General features: G+C 47.2%; 1 protein-coding gene across 1 annotated transcript; it reads left to right on the top strand.

Annotated features, from left to right (window-relative positions):
- The first annotated feature begins 19 nt into the window (after positions 1–19).
- Positions 20–19,042, top strand: LOC144150100 (small ribosomal subunit protein uS5m-like). The gene is made up of 12 exons (XM_077681913.1): positions 20–85; positions 304–405; positions 737–862; positions 5,877–6,104; positions 7,971–8,005; positions 8,620–8,710; positions 8,793–8,839; positions 9,033–9,090; positions 11,413–11,475; positions 12,121–12,263; positions 15,226–15,405; positions 18,615–19,042. Exons 1-12 carry the CDS (start codon positions 34–36, stop codon positions 18,819–18,821), a joined length of 1,332 nt encoding a protein of 443 aa, XP_077538039.1. The 5' UTR covers positions 20–33; the 3' UTR covers positions 18,822–19,042.
- The last annotated feature ends 2,221 nt before the right edge of the window (positions 19,043–21,263 follow it).

Below are 21,263 nucleotides of genomic sequence, written 5' to 3'. Positions count from 1 at the left end.
CCTAAATGTAAACACGACATCCTGCAAACAAAAATGGCGGGCCTCGCACGCCTGTTCGGCAATCTGACCTTGCATTCTAGGACAGGTGATAATGATTGCTTTATTTCAAATACTTCTATGACTAAAACTTCCTATAAAGTGCTTGATTGTACACATTCCGTAATAGCATTAAGCGCTGCTGTGTTCTAGAAGTCCTCAACTGGAGGCAACGTCGCTAGACCCACATGGTCGTGGACATCCGTCGGCTGCTTCTCAATTTTCTGCTGGTTTGTGCTGATTACGTTTTATTATTGTATGTTTCAGCATGCGTCACGCAAGCGAAGGCAGCAGAAGGTCTGCTGAAGCCCCAGATCGCACAAGCAGTCCCCGTAGAGGCCGTCAGGAACACGAGCTTCTTCGTCAAACGTGAGTAGGAAGCGGAGTCCGGCACTAATCGCCGATATCACTTCTACTTGTTGATTTTGTATGCATGGTCTTCTGCCCGGGCTGGGACAAGCGTGCCTTTGATTGATTTGAAAAATTTCCAGCGCACTCGGCAATTCAGAGGAGAGGGCTACGGCATTTTAGGGGGCCCAAGTAACGTCAGATCACAATTTTCCTACAGCTCAAAAAACACCTGCGCGTAGTGAAATTCAAAGTGCTCCATCAGTTCTGTTCACGAAGCGACGTAGCAACGACAGAGTCCTTGTTTTATGCATGTTTGCTGCATTGACGTTATTCCATTGCTGCGTTTCAGTAACGGCTGAGCAGTTGTGGAAGGGGGTGACCAGCGTAAGCAATGCCGGCCGCAAGAGAGGCCGGGCGTCGGGATCTTCCCGGAAGGTCGCCAAAGACTTGAACAGAGGACAAGTCGTCGGTGTTGGTGAGTTCGTTCATCAAAACGCCGCGCCTACAGTTGCTTCGGCTGGTCGCTCTTTTGGTTGGGCAAATCTGCATTAAGTTCCTTTTACCACCTTTTTCTCCCAACGTCGTTCCTTCTGTTGCATTTCCTTTCTCACTGTCGTGTGGTTATTACTTTCATTACTGAAAGTGCGGGAAATTAGTGCTCTCACACGCAATGCATGTGCTGCCAGGAGGCAAGGTCTGGGTGGCACGCAAACTACAGCTGGACTGCTTCGCAACACCACCCCTTGAAAACACATCTGCTGGTGGCACATCTTTTTCATATACCTGCATGTTCACTCAGGCCGGCTCACCGTTGCTTCACACACACAAAAAAAAAAGTATCAGTGGTGTTGCTCCAGTGGCATATTTGGTGTGCTGTTTGGAAGTGATATGGTCAAACCACACTATTTACAGTCATAACAAAATGAGTGGTGGTCTCTGGGCCTATTAACGCTAGAAGAGAACTGACACAAAATTTCAAAGCTGAGATAGATATGTAAAAAGTTTCCCTTGTATACGAAGATATTTCCCAGGAAATTTCAACAGTAACTGCTCAGTATAGCATATTTAAAATTTTTAATCTTTGCACATACAAAAAATCCCTGATAAGACACCCTTTTGACATTGCCATCAGCATGACGCGTTGAGTGCATCGCCTCAAACTGCCAACGTCAGGGCTCCCGTGGCCTAGCCAAGGTGCTGACTGCTGTTGGTGTGTGCTGCTGTGCCTTGTGCATTGTGCATCACAGTTTTGGGATGGACATTATGCTGCCCAGGCGCATGCAACCACGGCCAATTCGGGCGCACTTGCTCGCTCTATTGCATGCATCCAGACCAGCGATAGTGTGGTGAGAACAGTGACATCAAGAGCGCCCTCCTGTCATGGCGGCAGCCTCGGTGTTCGTTTGGTCAAAACCGAAACTGATGCTGATAAAAGAGGCTGTAAAAAATCATTTACTCTGCGGTCGACCATCTAATGTGCCATTCTATGATAGCTGGGCTGGTAGGCACCCACAGCAACGAAAGAAAAGTTTGTGTCAGAAAATTTGTATCAGTACTCTTTATACCTGGTGATGTGCACAGGGAGGGTTTGTGTTTTTCTGTTGTGCCTCTCTGTCATCATTGCCATTCAGGACAACCTGCCACTTATGATGTGATGCTCAAGCCTGGCTTTGGTGAACTCTTTAGCAGACTTCAGCCGCAGGTGTCTGCATCAACACGCACAAACAGAAGTTAAATCAATGCCTGCGCGCGTAAATTTATACCCCTGTCACACGGCAGATCTAATGACATTTAGAGCAAATGCCATTTGGTCTAAATGACATTATTTCGGCGCTACACGAAAATACCGAATGACATTTGAGGTGAATGACATTTAGCGGCTAACTGAGGTCCCGGACCTCACTTAGTGGCCAAATGAGTAGCCTCGACAGCAGTAGTGTGTCCCTAGACAGAAAAATTAGTAATGAACCAGAGAATATTGTTTCTAGATACTGTCAATAAACTTGTATTTTCTTCTTTGTGTTGTTGTTCAAACAAAGAAAGATAAACAAGTACTAACAAAAAATAAAATCTCGTCCCCAGTGCGCGCGCTAGCCGAATCCGGATTTTTTTTAGACTTGTCTCGGCTTGTGATATCTACTGATATCACGTAAATCGGTGGTTTTCTTGTTTTATTTTAAGAAATATTCCTTTGTTACGTTTTTTTTTTAAATAGTACGTGTGAAAATATTCTAGATGCGCTTGAAATGTAATTGTTGCGGTTTTGCGAGCTCGCTAATCGTCACCGCTATCACAATCAAATAACATTTGTTTCGTCGTGTAGACCCGCACAGCCGAGCCGAATGTCATTAAAAGCTAATGTCATTCACTTTGAATGACATTAGATGTATATGCTAGCTTGCTGCCTGAGCAACCTTTGTAGCATCCCAGAACTGTGACAACTATGAACGTTTATTGCAGGCTTGTGATTGCGTCATTTCATCGCAAGGTTGTTATTCATCCTGTAACGTTTTCCCAGCGAACAAGCAAAAATATCCTACCTTGTGTGCCCAGTGATAATGATTGCCTGTGCTGCAGTGACGACAATCATGTTGCCCAAATTGCTTGCAAACAGTGAGCCATGTGCGCTGACAGTTTGATTGTCTGGTCTGGTAACAGCACATTAGCTGCTTATGCGAGCAAACAAAGTGGAATACGTAGAATATGGGCCGCACAACAAGTCTTGGCACCAGGTGTGCTTTCGTGTAGTGACAGACGCACCCAATGTACTATTTCGGTCACTGCTCGTGACAGTGCATAAGAGGCTTGTAACCGTTGTGCAGCCTGTCGTGATAGGTGCACCTCCACTACTAAAACTCTTGGCGAACTGAATTTAGTCACAAAAGGACCTCCGGCAGTCTTTCTCGGTATGGTTTATTTTTAGATGCGACGCATCTCATTCACTCGCCTTGTCCCTGCATCCATCTGGCGTTGTTGTCGGCGTCATCGGCGTCCATCCCTCCCCCATTTTCCTCGCCGCGCCAGCTGCGCTCTCCGCCGCTCACCCCCTCTCCTCTCCGATAGCGAACACTCTCTCGCGAGGGGCATTGGTTTGGATTCGATTGGCTTGGATTGGATTGGAACTCTGTGATGCTTCGCTTCACCTCAGGGTTCCCCTGGGGAAGACGATGTAAAAACAGTCTTTCTCGGTATGGTTTATTTAAGACTGGCCTGTCGAAGAACAAATTTACCACAATTTATTAAAAGCAGCAGCAATGTACTGTTTCATCATGGTAAGCTCTGTTGCGTTTGTAAAAGGTCTTTATTTCGTGAAGTGGTTGTGCACTGTGTGCTACTTGTGCGTTGCTTATGTGTTGTGCATTGTGACGGTCTTTCGTTTTATTGCCTCCCCTTTTTCACTCTTCCAAGTTGTAATGCCACGTGGTGTTGTTGGTGCAGTGACAAGTAGATGATAGATTTTCGGCATCCGTCGTTAACCCTTGCAACTCCCATCACGACACATGGGCTGTTGTGGATAGCAGACTCGCTGTGTAGATTATAAACGCAGCAGAACTAAACTGGCAGAGCTGGCGTAGCTGCAGACAGGTTCAGCGAGCACAGAACTGGGCATGGGCAGATACCTATTAAAGGGACACTGAAGTGAATTTGTCAAGCTCCCGTTTTTGCTTGCACTGCGTAGACTGGCTCAAATTAGCACACTTTTCATCGTTTATCCGGTTGACAAATCGGTAATTATTTTACAAAGCGCGAAAGAAGAAAAACTACCATGCGCGGTTTGCGGCGGCCGCACCAACTAAGGCTGTGACGTTGGGAGGAGGGGCGCCGTGATTGAACGATGCCCAAGGTTAGCAATCACACAAGTTTCGGTTTCGGTTCTGTAAAACATAACCAATGGCTTTGTTGGATGGGCATTCTCAATATCTCAGTAATCATCGTACCGCGCTTCTGCCATGCTGTCGGCTGTAAAATGCGTAAGATAAGCCTCCCAGGACGGCTTGGAATCGTAGCATTCACTACCCGAGGCCTACGCAGTGCATGAACGCCCTCCGCGTCCCCGCAGACGCTCAAATGCCATGCGCTTTTCCCCCATATTTGGAGCTTGCCGCACTCATGCCTGTATCGTAAAAAGCGTGCTCGCACCAGGCCAAGGGTCTGTTGATTCTGGCCTGTGCCCACTGCCTGCAAGCAGTCGGTGCTTATGGCAACAGCACGCCAACGAGAACTCGCTAGCGCGCCAGTGCCAGCCTGCGCGCGTTTTGTGAACTAGTTCGTGTAGCCATGAACGTTGCGGCCCCAAAAAAGGTGAACTCAATATAGAAAACATCGGCGGAAAACAAAAAAGTTAACAAAAGCACGTACCCGCGGGGATTCGAACTTGTGACTTGCAAAACATTTCCGGATAATTCCTAGCGCCCCAGACCGCTAGGCCACGATGCGGGACGCGAAAGCCTTGCTAATATAGGGTATATATTGTACAACCGGTTTACACTTTTATTTAGTTTTGGCATTTCAAGCCGCTTAGGTGACTATTTGTATTACTGCGATCGTGCAGTAAGCATCGCCCGAGTTTCCACAGTAGCTCACGTCTAGCAATTGCATTTCGTAGACGGAAAAGCGGTCGCAGATGCGTAGTCGTGCTGCTGACCGCTGTGCTTGTTCGCCCAGCGCAAAAAGTGCTTCCCGCGCCCTAGTTTTACGCTGTACGGTAAAAATATCAGTTGATTTTATTTGCTTAGTACCTATATTGACTTCGCTGACTCTTCTCCCGCCTTCAAGAGGCCTTATATTTTCCTACTGGCGTACCAGTCAGCGAAGCGTCGCATGTGCAGCGCTTGTTTGAAGCGACCTTGACTTGGAGCTAGATACAGTGTACAAACAAACCAAGTAAAGAAAGGCACATTCTTCCATTCACAAACGTGTCCTGGCTTCGTTTCAACTAAGCGAACGAAGTGCGACCAAGCAATTTTTTTTAACCTCCTTGATTGCGACGACCCGCCGGCGGCCGGCGGACGAAACGCTGGGCCGACTGACTCTGTCGGCCGGGGAGCCGTGCAGTAGCGCAGCCGTGGCGCAGCCAATTGCCAGCTCATCCCCTCCTGACGTCACACGAAAACGCCACAGAAAATGGGCGAGCGTAAAGAGAGGAGGACAGCGTTTTCGAATTAGTTTTTCTACTAAATAAAATCGCGTAAACGCGCCTAGAGTGGTCGAAACATGGCCTGGGGACTCCGGACTACAATTTGCGCTAGTAATCCCGCAATGTTTACATATCACTTCAGTGTCCCTTTAAGCTGTGCATAAATGAGTGTGAAAAGGAGAGGGGGGGGGGGTTGTCAGTGCTAGAAGTGCCAGTAGAAAGCTATAGCAGGGCAGCGGACCAGCCCTGGTATGGCACCCAATGCATGATGTTAGCACTATGTTTTTCGCTGTGCTGAAACTCTCTCCGGTGTACCGAAAAGAAGAAACGGCGTGCCATTGCCGGGTTGCAGGCAAGGTGAACATGGTGTGGCCGGGGCTGAACGCGCCCATCGTGCGCGGCCGGGAGGTGGTGGAGCGGGTGCAGCTTCCTCCGGACAAGGAGCGCGAGGAGCGGCTCATCCAGCTGCGCAACGCCATGCACAGCTTCGCACCCCCAAAGCTCACCCCGCTCGAGAGGGGCTGGAGCGGCACCCGCATGCCTGGCCGCAGCATCGGGCCCCCGGACCCCGTCGGAGACGGTGAGGCCTAATAAGCTCCATCTCTGGCAGCGGTGGCTTCTTTCTTTCTTTTCTTCTCTCCTTGAACACGTCATTTTGGGCTTGCAGGTTTTTCCTTAAAGGAGGCATGAAGACAAAATACAAGTTTGGTTTATTAGAAAGGCTGCTTTGTCCTGATAACAATGATACCGATATCATCACAATCTTCGAACAAATAACGGAGATATTAAAGAAAACGTGTGAAGCAGTTGCGACCCCCTAGCCAATTCCCCACAACTTTTCTATGATGTCACGGAACCTTGTTTGTGCGATTGGCGGCCGCCTAACTGACCTGTTGCGACGACACCCGACTGGACGTCTGTAATGGGGCCTCTAGTTCCATTTGACCGCATCACGTGAATTCTAACGTGCAGTTAACGCACTGAAAATTATGTTTTGTTGTTGGCCCGTATGACATCATTCTCGCTCATAACACGTCACTGTGGCGCAAAATTTGAAAGTTTTTAAATACATCTTGCTTTTTTTTTTCGTTAGAAAAACATCTTTTGTGGCTGTAATGGAGCTGAGTGAGATACTGAATCCTACTTCTTTCAAATTAAACGAAATTGAATTTTCTCTTCATGGCTCCTTTAAACCAGAAATCATCCATTTCGATACAGACATCTTGTATTTATAAATGTAAGCCTTTGTTGGCATGCAGTGGGATGTGATGGCTTGCCCTTACAAAACGTGTGTGCGCGTGTGTGTGTACAAGTTTTTGCAAGCATATACAATCAAGCCTCATTACAGGAGACACTCAAGGGACAGTCAGGGGGACCCGGGAAATGTGTCTCTTGTAAACAAGGTCTCTTGTGTGCAATGTTGCTAACGCGGCGAACATTGGAAAACCAACCAAAACGCTTTCACTCAAGTGTATCTTGTAACCAAGTGTCTCCTGTAACGGGATTTTACTGTGCAATATACAGTATAAATTTACAAAATTTTAATATACCATATAAATTTCTTATTCTTCTCTGCTTATGCGAGGAAAATAAATGTGACCAAGCTCTACACATTCCCTGGAGTTAACAGTAAAGTTGACCATTGTTACATTTGATTTCCTTTCGTGTGCAAACAGACTGTGAACTTATTTTCCTGCTCTGTGTTGCATTCTGCTTCTCTGTATTGATCGTTCTTTGCGAGAAGAAAAAAGTGTGATAAACGAGTTAGAAAAATTTGCTTTCGTAGTCGTGGTGCTTAGTTTGTAGCTGAAAGACACAGAGTGAACTTCCTGGTAATCAGCAGCACTGATTTTTCCTTTCAAAAACATTGCTGTGGGTGTATGCTTATTGCTGAAAATTATTTGCAAAATTACTTTCTGGTATTATGGTCAGCTGAAATGCGCCCAGTGGGGGGTGTAAATGCACTTGCGACTAGCGTGTAACATTGCATGATTCAACATTGCTTTACGCTCATGTGTTGTATATGGGTTGTAGTGTAGGAGAAACATCGGCGTCCTATTTCGCAGATTAAAGGGTACAATATACTTGAGAAAGTTTGTGAGTGCGAAAATCACATTCAGTTAGTTGCTGTCAGTACTTGGAACGGACACTTCTGCTTCTACTTTGATACGATCGAATCTGCCTGAGAAGAGCTATATGACTAAGTTGCAAAGGTTTTTTTTTTTTTTTTTGCTTTGTAGCTGAAACATAGCTTTGGTGCACACAAAACTAGACCCGCTTGGACAATGCAATTTGGACTTTTCGTAGGGATGGGGGCTTTTTTGTACCACCATCCCCTGGTATGTCTTTGCTTCCAAACATGGCTGGAGAAGTTAGGTTTTTCGGGCTGGGTATGGTGCATTTTGGTTTCCCCAAAAGTCAACAGCATTCCTTGTTCCTTTTGCAGTAAAATTTGACACATTTGACACCATTGTTCTCGAGGTAAGAAGCAACTTTTGTTTTGCACGTTCAATTTCTCTTGGCATTATTATAGCACTATGACACTTCCTTAATCAGGGTTACTTTTTTTTTCTTCTTGAAAAAGGTGCAAAGCAATAGTTTACTCCCAAAGAGACAGGGAGAGAGGGTGGAGTGTTGAAATCCACCTCCGTTATTAGATTCAGCTTGACTACCCAGTTAGTTAATAAGCAGCAGCTTGAAGCACAGTGTCACTGATATAATATGCATGCACCCTCCCATGACTTCTGGTGGTGCTGTGCCATTTTTGACATTACCAGCTGATGACCTGGTGTCATTGTAAGTTATTGGTGTAATACAATATCATCTATACTATACAGCACCAGCTGCTCTGGCTACAGTCAGTAATTGTGTATCCCTATGATTTGGTGTTAATTTGTTGGTGAAAATTTATAATTGGGATGCACATAGAAACAGATAGTGGGAAAGGTGGGGTGTTACCTGTTCTGCTTAGTTGCCCTAAAGAAAGTACGTTAATCTGCTATAGGCACGTGCAAGGCTGTCTTACAGGCGGGGGCTGTGCCTTCCTTTGTTTTAAATTTCCCGCCGTGCGCCCCCCCTTCCTCCCCCTGTTGCAGCTGCGGATAGTGACTCGGATGACGGGCAACCTGGGCCGAATGCGGCGCCACAGTGCCTTGGTGGCGGTCGGCAACAAGAACGGCCTTGTGGGTGCGTCTTGAGCGCTTTTCCTTCCTCCCCCTACTCGGCCTCAGCCGCCACTCGTTCCTCATTCATCCCCTCCTCCCACCAGGCTTTGCAAGCGGCAAGGCCAACGACGCAAGAGCGGCCCTGCGTGTGGTATGATGGGCGTCTTGATCTCTGGCATCCTTCTGCAGAAGAGATTGTGTTGTCAGTTCTCCTGAGTTTTGCAGAAATGAGCCGTACCAAACTGTGCGTGGGAGGGGCATGTTTCAGTGCTGTCCACACGGGACTTCTGAATTTTTCTTCCCTCCCCCCCTCCCTCCTCTTTCTCCCTTGCTGGTGAATGCAGGCCAAGAACAGAGCCATACAGCGGCTGAGGTACATCGACAGGTTTGAAGGCCACACAGGCAAGTTGCATCGCATGTTTCTTTTTTTTTTTTATCGTGCGGTGTATGTTGAAGCAGAAAGTGCTGCGCAAACTTGCCTTAGTGTGCCCATCATCATCAGTGAAGAGCATCAAGGGTGGTGGAGGGGGGGGGGGGACGGATTTCTACTATGAAAGGCTAACTTCTGCGGATGGACTGATGCCTTTGGGCACTCGGCAAACTCAACCGTCGTTTCCTAGCCTGGAGTTCCAATGCTGTTAGAGGGTTAGGTTCAGAGGGGAGGCTTGACGAACGGTTCACCTTGTCAGTGTAGGGATAGTGGGCGTGTTGTGCTGTGAAATGGGTAATCTAAGGGAATGCCTACCCCTAGCCCGGGGGTGGGGAAGAGGGTTTTCACTGATTAAGACATGCTGCACACAGGAGTATGTTTGCTGGAACAAAGTGTTGTTCAGACTAAAAGGAGTTGTGCGGGTTAGCAGCGTGCACGGTTAAGCTGCCCCTACTTGTTTTCTATCGAAGTGCAATATTGACAAGTGTTGACAATGTTGACAAGTGATTGGACAAGTACAGCAAGCACAGTGAACAGTTTGAGATGGGTGCATGAAAGGTGACTTGCAAACTGTGGCTAGCAATCTGCAGGCAGCACTGACTGGAGTGGAGGATGCCCTTATTTAGATAGTAGCCAGCACATACTGTACTTACCCAATTCTAACGCACACTTTTTTTCCGGAAAAATTAGGTCGAAAAATCGCATGCATGTAAGAATCAGATACGAAACCGAAACTGCTGAAACAGCGGAAATTTCGTCCCACCCATCGCCATCTCAAAATGGCGCCAAAGCTTTTAGCAACGATTTTTCGGATGCAGCAAGCCTTGGCGCCTAGGTTTTTCTATCGGCGTTCACACAAATCGTCAAATCGTTTCACTTGCGCGCTTGATAACAGCAATGGTAGCAGCGGCTCTCACGCATTCAAAACGAGCAGTCGGCTGAAGCGTGCGCCTCTGGAGAAGCCCGCGGGATGGGCGTGCGAGGCGTGGGCCACGATCCCACCGAGTATGGTTGAACGTTCGTTCAGAAGTGTGGCATCGCGAACGCGCTTGACGGCACCAAGGACGAGATGTTGTGGTCAGCGGAGAGCGACGAGCAGTGAGATGAGTGAGATTACTTTGAGAAATAAGTCGGCGGTTTCTCTCGCATTCGCTTTTCTTGCTCACAAAGTTCTTTGCGCATTACGATTGGAGGTGCAAGTTTTTTCGCTTTCTTTTGCCAGGAAAATTGGGTGCGCGTTAGAATCAGGTAATTACGGTAGGTGCATAAAAACACTAGCTGTGAACAGACCACCCCAACCTGCGCCAACATCTTCACTGTTTTTTTCCCCCCCAGTGGTTCATGGCCAGTTGAAATAATTTTCAATCTGCACCTGAGTGCGCCTGAATCAGAGCAACCCATTGCATTTCAGCCCTCATGCAGGGCTTGCATGGGAGGAGGTTTGTGGGGGATCTAGTTCAGATTACCGTATTTTCCAGTGTAGAAGTCGCGGTTTTTTTCTGAAATTTTCATTCGTGCGTCTTATCCACCGGTGCAACTTATGTATGGAATAAATTCGGTACGTGGTGGCCGCGTGTGGTCCACCCTCGAAAAGGTTGCGTGATGTCAGCACACGTTAAGAGACACAGCTCTATGTTCTAAATGAATTAATTATTTGTTAGCGATTCAGAGCAACAAGGCTCCGATGGTTTTGTCTAAACGCCGCCTGTAAGTACATGCCATCTGTGTGTATCAATAAACCATTTTTGAAAAGTTAGTTCTGTCTAGACTTTGGATGGTAGATGCGTGTGTCTAGCATGGCTTACCGGGGGATGTGTTCAGAGGTGGCGGCCGCTGCAACCACGTACTTTCGCCGCACTTTCTAACAAACTGATCCTCTATGAGTTTACCTGATTAACAAGTGCGTTTTTTACAGTTGGTGCATCTTACACACTGGTGCAACTTATATACGTTTTTTTTTCCGGAAAAACTTCCATTTGGTAAGGGGTTTGCGACTTATAGACGGGAAAATATGGAAATCTCTCTAGGTTTTTGGCTCTGCAATGCGACTTTTCCCAGTGTTGGTGGCACTTGTTCACTGGGACCAATTGGCCATTTTAAATTACCTGTAAGCTCAGATAATGCGGCTTGCAACGTACCTGTGTGCGTTCCCATGCGCACGAATACCTACATTCATCGCCAATCGTCGTATTCTAGAATTTACCCTACTTCTTCAATTTTCTTTTTGAGAGCACTCCTGTCTATGCTCTGTTTGCTCATGACCTGACAAGGGTCCCTTGCACTTTCCTTTGCAGTGTTCCACGACTACTTCACCCAGTACGGGCCCATGAAGGTCATGGTCCTCAAGAAGCCCAAAGGTGAGCAATGCTGGTGCAACACCCGATTGCAGTGCCAGTGCTTAAAAAGGAGCCACGAAGACAAATCACAAGTTGGGTTTGTTAGAAAGACGGCTTAGTCCCGATAACAATGATACCAATATCATCGCAATCTTCGAACAAATAACGGAGATATTGAAGAAAACGTGTGAAGCAGTCGCGACTCCCTAGCCAATTTTCCGCAACTTTTCTATGACGTCACGGAACCTTGTTTGTGCAATTGGCGGCCGCCTAACTGACCTGTCGCGACGACACATGACTGTATGCCTGTAATGGGGCCTCTAGTTCCATTTGACCGCATCACTGGAATGCTAACGTGCAGTTAACGCACTGAAAATTATGTTTTATTGTTGGCCCGTATGACGTCATTCTTGCTCATAACACGTCACTGTGGCGCAAAATTTGAAAGTTTTTAAATACTTCTTGCTCTTTTTTCGCAAAAAAAAACAAACATCTTTTGGGGCTGTAATGGAGCTGAGTGAGATACTGAATACTAGTTCTTTTAAATTAAACGAAGTTGTATTTTCTCTTCATGGCTCCTTTAATCACTCAACCATCAGCTATAAGTGTCAATGGAAAACATCCCCTTCTGAGCACGGTGCGTGGTGGTGCTTCCCCACCCCGCAGGGTACGGCCTGCGGTGCCAGCGGGTGTTCCGCGAGATCTGCAAGCTGGTGGGCATCACCGACATCAATGCCAAGCTGGTGGGCTGCCGGGCACGCTCCACCTCCAACCTGGTGCGCGCCTTCATCCTGGGACTCCACAACCAGGTCGGTGGTGGGTCGACAGGGCAGGAACAGGTTGTTGGGGGGGGGGGGGGGGAATGTAATCCTCTCCGCCTCTGATAAGCAGCAGATGTATTTCGTGGCCAACTTAAAGGGGTCGTGAAGAAATTTTCAAAAAAACTGTGTTGTGTGTGCGCTTATAACCGTGGAACCTTGATAAACAAACAACGCATACCCGTTTCGTCGCCCGATATCGGCAAATAGGTAAACAAATGCAGTTACGGTTTCACCGAGGCTTTCCTCCTCAACTCGTGAAGTGACGTTTCAGTAAGTCAGTAAGAAGCCAATCACAGTTCTCCCTCGTCTGCACAATATGTCGGCATAGAGCGGGCTTGCAAAGGGTCAGATAAAGCTACAACATCGGCGCCATGATGAAACTCGCCCTGCAACTGAACGGGAGACGTCTGATCTCTGATGCGCCTGATCAAGATGGTCGAACTTTCAGTCAACAACACCGGCAAGATGCGCAGGCCGAGGTAACCACGTTTAATCTATGCTGGGCATTCGTAAACAGTTTACGCTGTTTCCACGAGTCCAAACTGTCGTTTTCCTAGCCGATATACTTGCACAAGTTTGCCGACGTCTGTCTCGCGTAGCCTGTAATGTGAGTTGCGCGAACGTGAAACTTCTGACCTGACGAGATACATGACCGAAAGCTTAAAATGAGAGTTTATTACATAAACACGTTTATCGAAGGAACTTCGAGTAGTCGGAACTTAAAACCCATCCATTATTCACTCATCAAGCGCAAAAATAACTAGCGAGAAGCAGCGATACAGCGCCGAGTCGCCGAGTCCCAACATCACGCAGTTCGACGATTGCTTTCCTGTTTCCTGCAATAAACAATGCTGTTAACGCTGTTTTGTTGATTGTATACGCTCCGCTTTGGCTTACTGCAGAAGCGCTCAACAGTAAGTTGGCGGTTAAAGCTCTGGGTAGATTAGAATTTATGAAAACACGACAGACTTCTGGGTTATAAATGTGGAGGGGCTTTTATGCAGCAGTTTTTCGATGCGCGCGCTCCCCACGTCGATAGTGTAGTGGATAAAGTGTCCGACTAGGCTGGCCGTAACGTTGGGCTGGCCCGGAGGCCGCAAGTTCGAATCGCACACGGGGCACTTTTTTTTTTTTTTTTTTTTTTTTTTTTGCTTGAGTGATCTTACGATTCCGAGAAGAATTCGGGAAAATACCGTGAAATCCAGCAGGGAAACTGGCTACAAACCGTACAAACACCCAGTAGGTCTGAGTTCTGCTGCAATGGTTGCCAGACAACTGAAGCGGTCACGACACCGCTCACGTGGATAGAAAACGGTTTTTTTGGCAACGAATAAAGCATTCATTATTTTTAAAATATCTGGCTTGCAGCTGTGCCAAACAATATACACAAAAAGCATTCAAGCAAGTGTAAGTCTCGAATGTTCTTACTGCGACGTCACTGCTAGTCGCGCTGCCGCCCAGCGATGCATGCATGGTTGCTTGCGATGCGCCTCAAAACGAAAATTTCAACGGCGTCTCCTAAATTCCAGAAGCAATGAATTGTGAAAATATTTGAATTTATGTTCTTAAAAAGTCGTTCAAACAGAAAATATTGAGCAAAGACAAAATCATGAAGAGAAAATGCATTTGTTAAGTTCCCACTACTTGATGTTCCATCGATAAACGTGTTTATGTAGTAAATTCTCATTTTAAGCTTTCGGACATTTATCTTGTCAGGTCAGAAGTTTCACGTTTGCGCAACTCGCATTAGAGGCTACGTGAGACAGACATTGGCAAGCTTGTGCAAAAATACAGGCTAGCAGAACGACAGTTTATACCCGTGCGAAGCAACGTAAGCAGTTTACAAATACCCAGTTTACTTTAAACGTGGCTACTTCTGCGTGCGCCACTCGCCCACATTGTTGACTGAAAGTTTGACCTTGTTGATCAGTCGTGTCAGAGATCAGACATGTCCTGTTCAGTTGCAGGGCGAGTTTCATCATGGCGCCGATGTTGTAGCTTTAGCTGACCCTTTGCGAGCCCACTCTGTGCCAAAATTTTGTGCAGACGAGGGGGAACTGTGATTGACGGCTTAGCAAGATGTCACTTCACGATTCATGAGTTAAGGAGGAAAGACTCAATGAAACCGTAACTGCATTTTTTTTTCTATTTGCCGATATCGGGCAACAAAACAGGTATGCATTGTTTGTTTTTCAAGGTTCCACAGTTATAAGTACCCACACAACACATTTTTTGGGGAGGGAATCTTTTCACGACTCCTGTAAAGGGGAGTCAGACCCACGAGCCATCGTGCACCAATAGGAAAAGTTTTACAAATACGCATCAATGTTCAGAACGGCCTAGTTTGCTTATTTTAGAGATATGTTGTTTCTGTACTGAAATAAATACACAAAACTCTCACTTTCTAGACAGCTAGCACCATCTAGTGAAAGCTAGATGAACCAAAATGTGTTTCTTGATTACTTTTTATTTAGTGAAAAAGTGAGGAAACTAAGAGAAGCAAACTAGGCCGTTGTGAACATTTGTATGTGTTAATAAACCTTTTTGTAGTGGTACACGATGCTTTTGAAGCCTGTGGGCCATGAATCTGTCAGTCCCATAGGAATGCGATCAGGCGAGTTCCCCTGAACAGACCCCGCTTCACACACCGTCGCCAGTTTCCATTTCTGCATGTGCGTTGTGTCGTAGGATGCGAAGAGGTGTCCCATTGTAAGCGCTAGCTCACAAAAATGCAGCCAGTTGCTGTTTGTTGTGAGGGCTGTCTCCTCAACACCCCTCTGATTACACCTGGTCAATCGATGGTTAAGGTGTGATCTTGCCTGAGCAGCCCTGTGAGCCAAAGTAGAGGTGTACCTGGTTTGACTGGTGCTTGCACAGGGCACTTTGCCGCATCTGCTCTTGCTCGAGTTGAGTTGGTGGCACAATGCCTCCCTCTCCTTGCACAACACAGCGGACCCACCAGCAGCTGGCGGACGAGAAGCGGCTCCACCTGGTGGAGTTCAAGGACGAGACGGACAACTACCCGCGGGTGGTGGCCTCGCCCCGGGAGGGATGCCGCACGGCCGCCGAGATCAGCACCGACGAGGAGCTCGACTTCGACCAGGTGGTGGCCAGGGGGATCCTGATCAAGGTGTGTGTGTGCGACGTCTTTGTCAAGGGTATCAGGGCTGCGATACACCATTCCAGGATAGCTTCAAGCCAGGTGCTTCTGGTGCAGTGCAGTGCCTCCAGTTCACGATTTCTCTTGCGTTATTTCACTGTACTATTTTGATAATCACATTGTCATAACATAGTAGTCTTATTTTTTATTTGAAATGCTATTAGCTCCAGCTGCAATGCCACAAAACAGTTTCAATAAGAAGTCAGTCAGGCTGGCATCAGCCAATTATGCAAGTATTGTGTCACAAGTGAAGTGCTGAGAGTAGCTGTCGAGCGCTCACTTCAGCTTCTTTTTTTCTCAATAGTATATAACATATTTTGAAATTTGCGTTCATGTTGTCGTGATTGTGCTTCTAAAGGACACACTAATATGCGCGTATTCGTGAAGAGTAAACCGGTGAATGAGCTTGGTAATGTGGTGTTGAAAGCACTTGCATTGCACCCGAAACCTAAACTTCTTTTGTTCAATAGTTACACTTGCAGGCCTCGGTCATTTAAGATCGGCAAAGTGGTACTGCCAGCGAAAAAAATTAAAATTTGTCATTTTCACCCCAAAATGGCTGCTTCTCTCTGGCAGGTACCAATAGTTTCTGGTGCACATGCGTAGTTGGTACACAATTTGTCAACATTGTCTGAGCCACAGCAGATGTCTCTGGCCACAACAAATTCAAAGCACTGTCTTAACATTGAGCCATGACCCAATTATTTGACGATGGTAAGAAAATAGTTGCTTAATCCAGGTTTCTGGCATTAAGCATTTCAGTCTCACTCAAGACGTAACCATGTATTCTGGATTTTTTGTAACTCTTGGCATGGCCCATGAACTTATGACAAGGACTGTGCATGAGAGCGAACAGTTTGGGGGCCTAGGTCCGCTCCGTTACTGGTCAAACATAGCCGCTTCTTACAGCTCGCAGATAGAAACAGTAGGGCCTGCTCATTTGAGCAGGTGCAGGTGTAAAACATTGCAGCAGAGCAAATTTATGTGCTTGTTAGTGCACTGGCCAAGAACCTTTGAACACCCAGCAAGACGAGTGAAATATCTTTGCCAAATTACTGCGCTATAGTAGTAATTTTTGCAACTCACTGCTGGTTGTCACTGACGAATCTCAGAATTTGATGCTCAGCAGTTCTATGGCCATTATGGCTTGGAAGGAGGCTTTGCATTTGCAGGTCGAGGCAATTTGAGGCTGGGGAATTTGTAGGTTTAGTTTCAGTTTATTATTTTAATAGTATGCACAGTGTGGAAAACAATATATGGAAAGGGATCCCATATTTTAGCACGGTAATGGGGCCCCTTGTGATACAGTGAGCAGAAGAAAAAATTTTAAGGCAGTAGTGAACATTAAAGGAGCACTGACACCAATTTTTGGCGTTAATATTATTGCACAGTTCGCTTCCTTCACTCAACAGAATACCCTGGCTGAAATATGAGCGGCCTGTGACGCGAAGAACATAGTTCAATTGGATCTCGTTTATTGCGCCGACGGAGCAGCGCGCGGAGCGGCACTCAGCAAATGGACATCAGCGTGACATCACTCCAGGAGTGGAAAAAGCATAGGTCGGCAGAACAGAAAGAACTCACTCAAACTCAATCACAATTTTTTTCATTCACGCTGTACTCAATCAAACTCAGACTCAAAAACTTCGTCTGTTCACAAAATCACTCGTACTCACTCATCAAATACTCATTTGTAATCGTACTCACTTGTACTCAAACTCATTTGTCCTCACGAGTATTCGTACTCAATCTGTACTCATGAGTACTCACTCTGTACTCATGAGTACTCAATCTGTACTCATGAGTACTCAATGAGTACTACTGCTCGTGAGTACTACTCATGAGTACTACTCATTTTTCACTCATGAGTACTACTCATTCTGCACTCATGAGTACTACTCATTCTGCACTCATGAGTACTCAATCTGTACTCATGAGTGCTCAATTCGTATTACTCACGAATAATCAACTTATCTGCACTGTTAGCTAGGTCGTAGCTCGAATGAAAGACTAAGTAGAAAAAAGAAATTGTTTAATTGATTAAAAAAACACAGGTTACATATAAATCAGGACAGAGGAAGAAAACGTCTGACGCGGTGCACTGTCGTTGAGCGACTTACTGCGCGAAGGCAAGTACATGTGAGAAAGCGAAACGGAACATAAGCACTCGCGTTGCGTCTGGCGTCTCCTCTTGTTCTCAGGCCGGGTCGGGCTCAGGGGAGCTCGGGGGTTGTCGGTGCAGCCGTGGCGGTAAACTGCGTTTTTCTGTGTGTCTTCGGGTGGCAGCTTTTGTCGTCCGTTTTCTTGTTTGCACTACTGTTTGCACTACTGTACTCAGGAGTGCATATACACAAGAGTGCAAGCACTCGCAAAAACAGTAATCACGAGTATTGTACTCATGAGTGCTGTGTACTCACGAGTGCTGTGTACTCATGAGTACTCGGTACTCATGAGTACTGATATTCTTTAGTACTCAAACTCATAAGTACTCATACTCATGAATACTGTACTCATGAGTACTCATACTCATGAGTAGTGTACTCATGAGTACTTTACTCATGAGTAGTGGACTTACCCCTGTACTCACTCGTCATCATACTCACTGTTTTTTTCTGGGTGTGTGATCACTCATCATCGTACTCACTCGTGAGTTTGAGTACAAATGAGTACAAATGAGTGTACTCACGAGTGAGTACGCCGACCTATGGGAAAAAGTGACGCGCCAGCGGTCGTCAAAAACTCGTGACGTCACTTCACGCGCGCAACCCCATGAGTGGCGAGCGGGCGCAACACCCTCTCAAGCGGGCGCCGGTGACGTCCGCACAAAGCGGTGAGGTCAGGCAGGGAGTCTGTCATATGCGCCGTTTGGGATGAAAGCGGGGGAACTTGAAACAAACGATTTTCAGGCCGTTCAATGTAATTAACTATCGCGCGCTGAAGTATTTGAAGCGCTGTTTCAGGTTCGCCAGGCCATCGATAAAAGCAATAAAAGTGTAACATAAAATTTTCGTGTCAGTGCTCCTTTAAGAACAGTGAGTTATTCAAGGAACACAAGGAAATTATAGAAAGTAACAGCCAGCAAGATATTATGTACAATATTATGCCTCGGTGACGAGAGGGAGGGCGTTGTGTGGGTGTTGTTGGTGTGACATGGCTCCCCCCCCTTGGTGTACCTCCAGCCGCGGCCCAAGCAGGAGCCCTGGTACATCAAGGGTGACCCGGTTGGATGGGAGAAGCACCTGCGCAAGACGGACCCATACCGCAACGCCTACGAGACCCGGCTGCACCTGTTCCACCGGTACGGCAAGCTGTGCAGCTTCCTCAACCCCGACGGATGGGACTACGGAAAGGGGGGGCAGGAGGCGGGAGGGGAACAGGAGGGCTAGGGGGTGCTGCGAATTTGTGCGTCAGCTGTGGGATACCCGGTGACCTCCCAGCGATGCGTAGCCTGTGTTTCCTGTCAGGTTTTGTTGGATTCCCCCGTGGTGGTTGTGTGCCACGGTGGGGGTTCTTCTTTCCTTTCTTGTCAGTCCGGCCATGGCTTGACAGTTGAAGACACCAACAGTTGGTGCTGTGAAACAATAAAGGTCGTAGGATTTTCACTGCACGTCGCCGATCTATGTGGACTGCCACACTGCTGCACTTCCATGTGTCATGGCTATATAGTGGATGTCTAATGAGCTTGTCTGACTCACTGTGATACTTTTGAGTAACCGGCTGAAGAAAAGGGGCAACAGGCGGAACTGAAATTAAATTTCTATGCCCCACCGAGCAGGTGGAACTAGTAGGATTTTCTTTAAGCTCCTCTTCAGCTGGCCTTGGTAGAATGTCGTGGTGAGTCAGACACGCTTGTTGGGTGGAGTGTTGAAAGCTGCGTATACTCGAGTACAAGTTAATGGCAACGGAAGTTGCCCCTGTCTTTTCCGAACTGGACCGAGCTGTTACTCTGCGTGGCACAGAAAGTGCATTACTGCAAAAAAGTGCATTACTATATGATGCGAGTCATTTTCATGATTTTTTGGACTTCACCGGCTTATAAATTACTGCAGTGACATCAAAAAATTGGGTGTGAAAAAGAAGACGGTGTTCGGCGTTCATCGCTTCAGTCCAGTTCAGTTCGCTCCGCCGCGAGGCAGTCTCTTATATCGGAACGTCTCTGTTTTTTGTGAACTATCCGCGATCTTTGAAAGCTTTGGTTGACCCTGTGAGCTTATATGACGTGCGTGTGGACATGTAAAAGCGATGGGGAAAAAGTGTTTTGCCCCACGCTGCAAGACAGGGTACAAGTCCTGTACCGAGAAACTTTCGCTGTTTTCTGCGCCGAGACAAGAAGAACGCCTTCGGGTGTGGAGGGATGCCATTCCGCGCAAGGATCGCATCCTACAGTCTACCGACCACCTCTGCGAACGGCACTTCGAGCCTCATTTGGTAAGCAAAACCCGGGAAGCGGTACACAATGGCCATGTTTTGTGTAATAAACAGGCCAGCTGAGACACATGACATCAACGGGCCTTTCAAGAAGCACCGTAAGCAAAGCCAGGAACTCGGCGACTCGCTTTTGCTGGATCCTCCCGAAAGTGGTGCTACTGCTTCGGACATGCTCTTGCATGATTGTACCTCGGCACCCCTGGCAGCGGTGTCAACTTTTGATGAACGGTTTGGAAGCCCAGCATGCGTTGAGCTTCCGTCCGCAACTTGGGGCCTTCACAGGCTGCAGGCTGACGAGCTTCGCAATGTTGTGTTCTCAAAATTGCGGCGCGTTCAAGAACCGCAGTGCGCTGTTGACACAAGCCACATAGTGCCATGGAAACTGCTTGACATTGACAAAGACATGCAACTCAGTGTTGTTTTGATGGGAAAGCCGGTCTCCCACGAAGTACTGGGATTCAGCCTTGAGGTGTCAACCATCGACGACATCACAAGTCTACTGAAGAACCTGGAGAACCTTCACCTTTGCGGTGGCGGTCCAACGGCAAAGGAATATCCCCAACTGGAATGCGCATTTGTCGATGTTTGTGGACGGTGGAGGCACAGGAAGTGGGTGCAGGTTCTTTCTGCCAACGGTGCCTGCCAGAGGTGTACTGGCCTGTTGGACACTCTGCGGGTTCACCAAAGGAGGGCACTGCTCAGGAAGCAAGAAAAATTGCGCCCACCTCCCCGCGAGGGGAACCCTGTGTAGATGCGACGCATCGTGGGGTTCACTTGGTGTTTCCGTTGGATTGATTCTGAAATCGCGTGAAACGTGTCGGGAACGCGTATGATTATTATTATGTTCTATTGGCCAATCTTAGTCAATCTCTCTAAGTGGTATGCTTGGGGCTTCGCTGTCGCAACGCCCTTTACTCCATCATTGTTGCTTTAAGTGGTTGTTGCTTTCATCCATCATTGTTGCTTTCTTTTATCGCACGTGTTAATCATTGCCCCATCATGCGTTGTATCAGTAGCATGTTGACGTAGTTTGAATGAGTCAAGGATATAAGGCGCGTTCGTGACATTTGTGTTTTGTGGTGCAGTGGGAAGAGCACCATGTACCTTGCGTTCCGCCCACAGGGTCGTGGGATTGAAACCGGGCGCCGCTAACTATTATTTTTTTTATAGTGTAGGGGGAGGGGTGTGGACGGACAACGCCGTATGGAGGGGCAAGGCGAGTGAATGAGATGCAGTCGCATCTAAAAGGAGCTTGCACGAATTTTTGGATGTCTAACTTCCGTAATTATGAGAAGGCAAGAGTTTTCCGACGAGCACAATATGCGGTAAAACGAGCCGAGAATCGCTTGACCGAGAGGGTGAAGGGGCTGCAGCAAGCACTGAAGACAATGCAGGACCAG

Source organism: Haemaphysalis longicornis, unplaced genomic scaffold (assembly GCF_048455015.1).
Source record: "Haemaphysalis longicornis isolate Haplotype H1 unplaced genomic scaffold, Haemaphysalis longicornis Haplotype H1 scaffold_8, whole genome shotgun sequence".
NCBI lineage: Eukaryota > Metazoa > Arthropoda > Arachnida > Ixodida > Ixodidae > Haemaphysalis > Haemaphysalis longicornis.
This window is presented reverse-complemented; position numbering and strand designations above follow the sequence as displayed.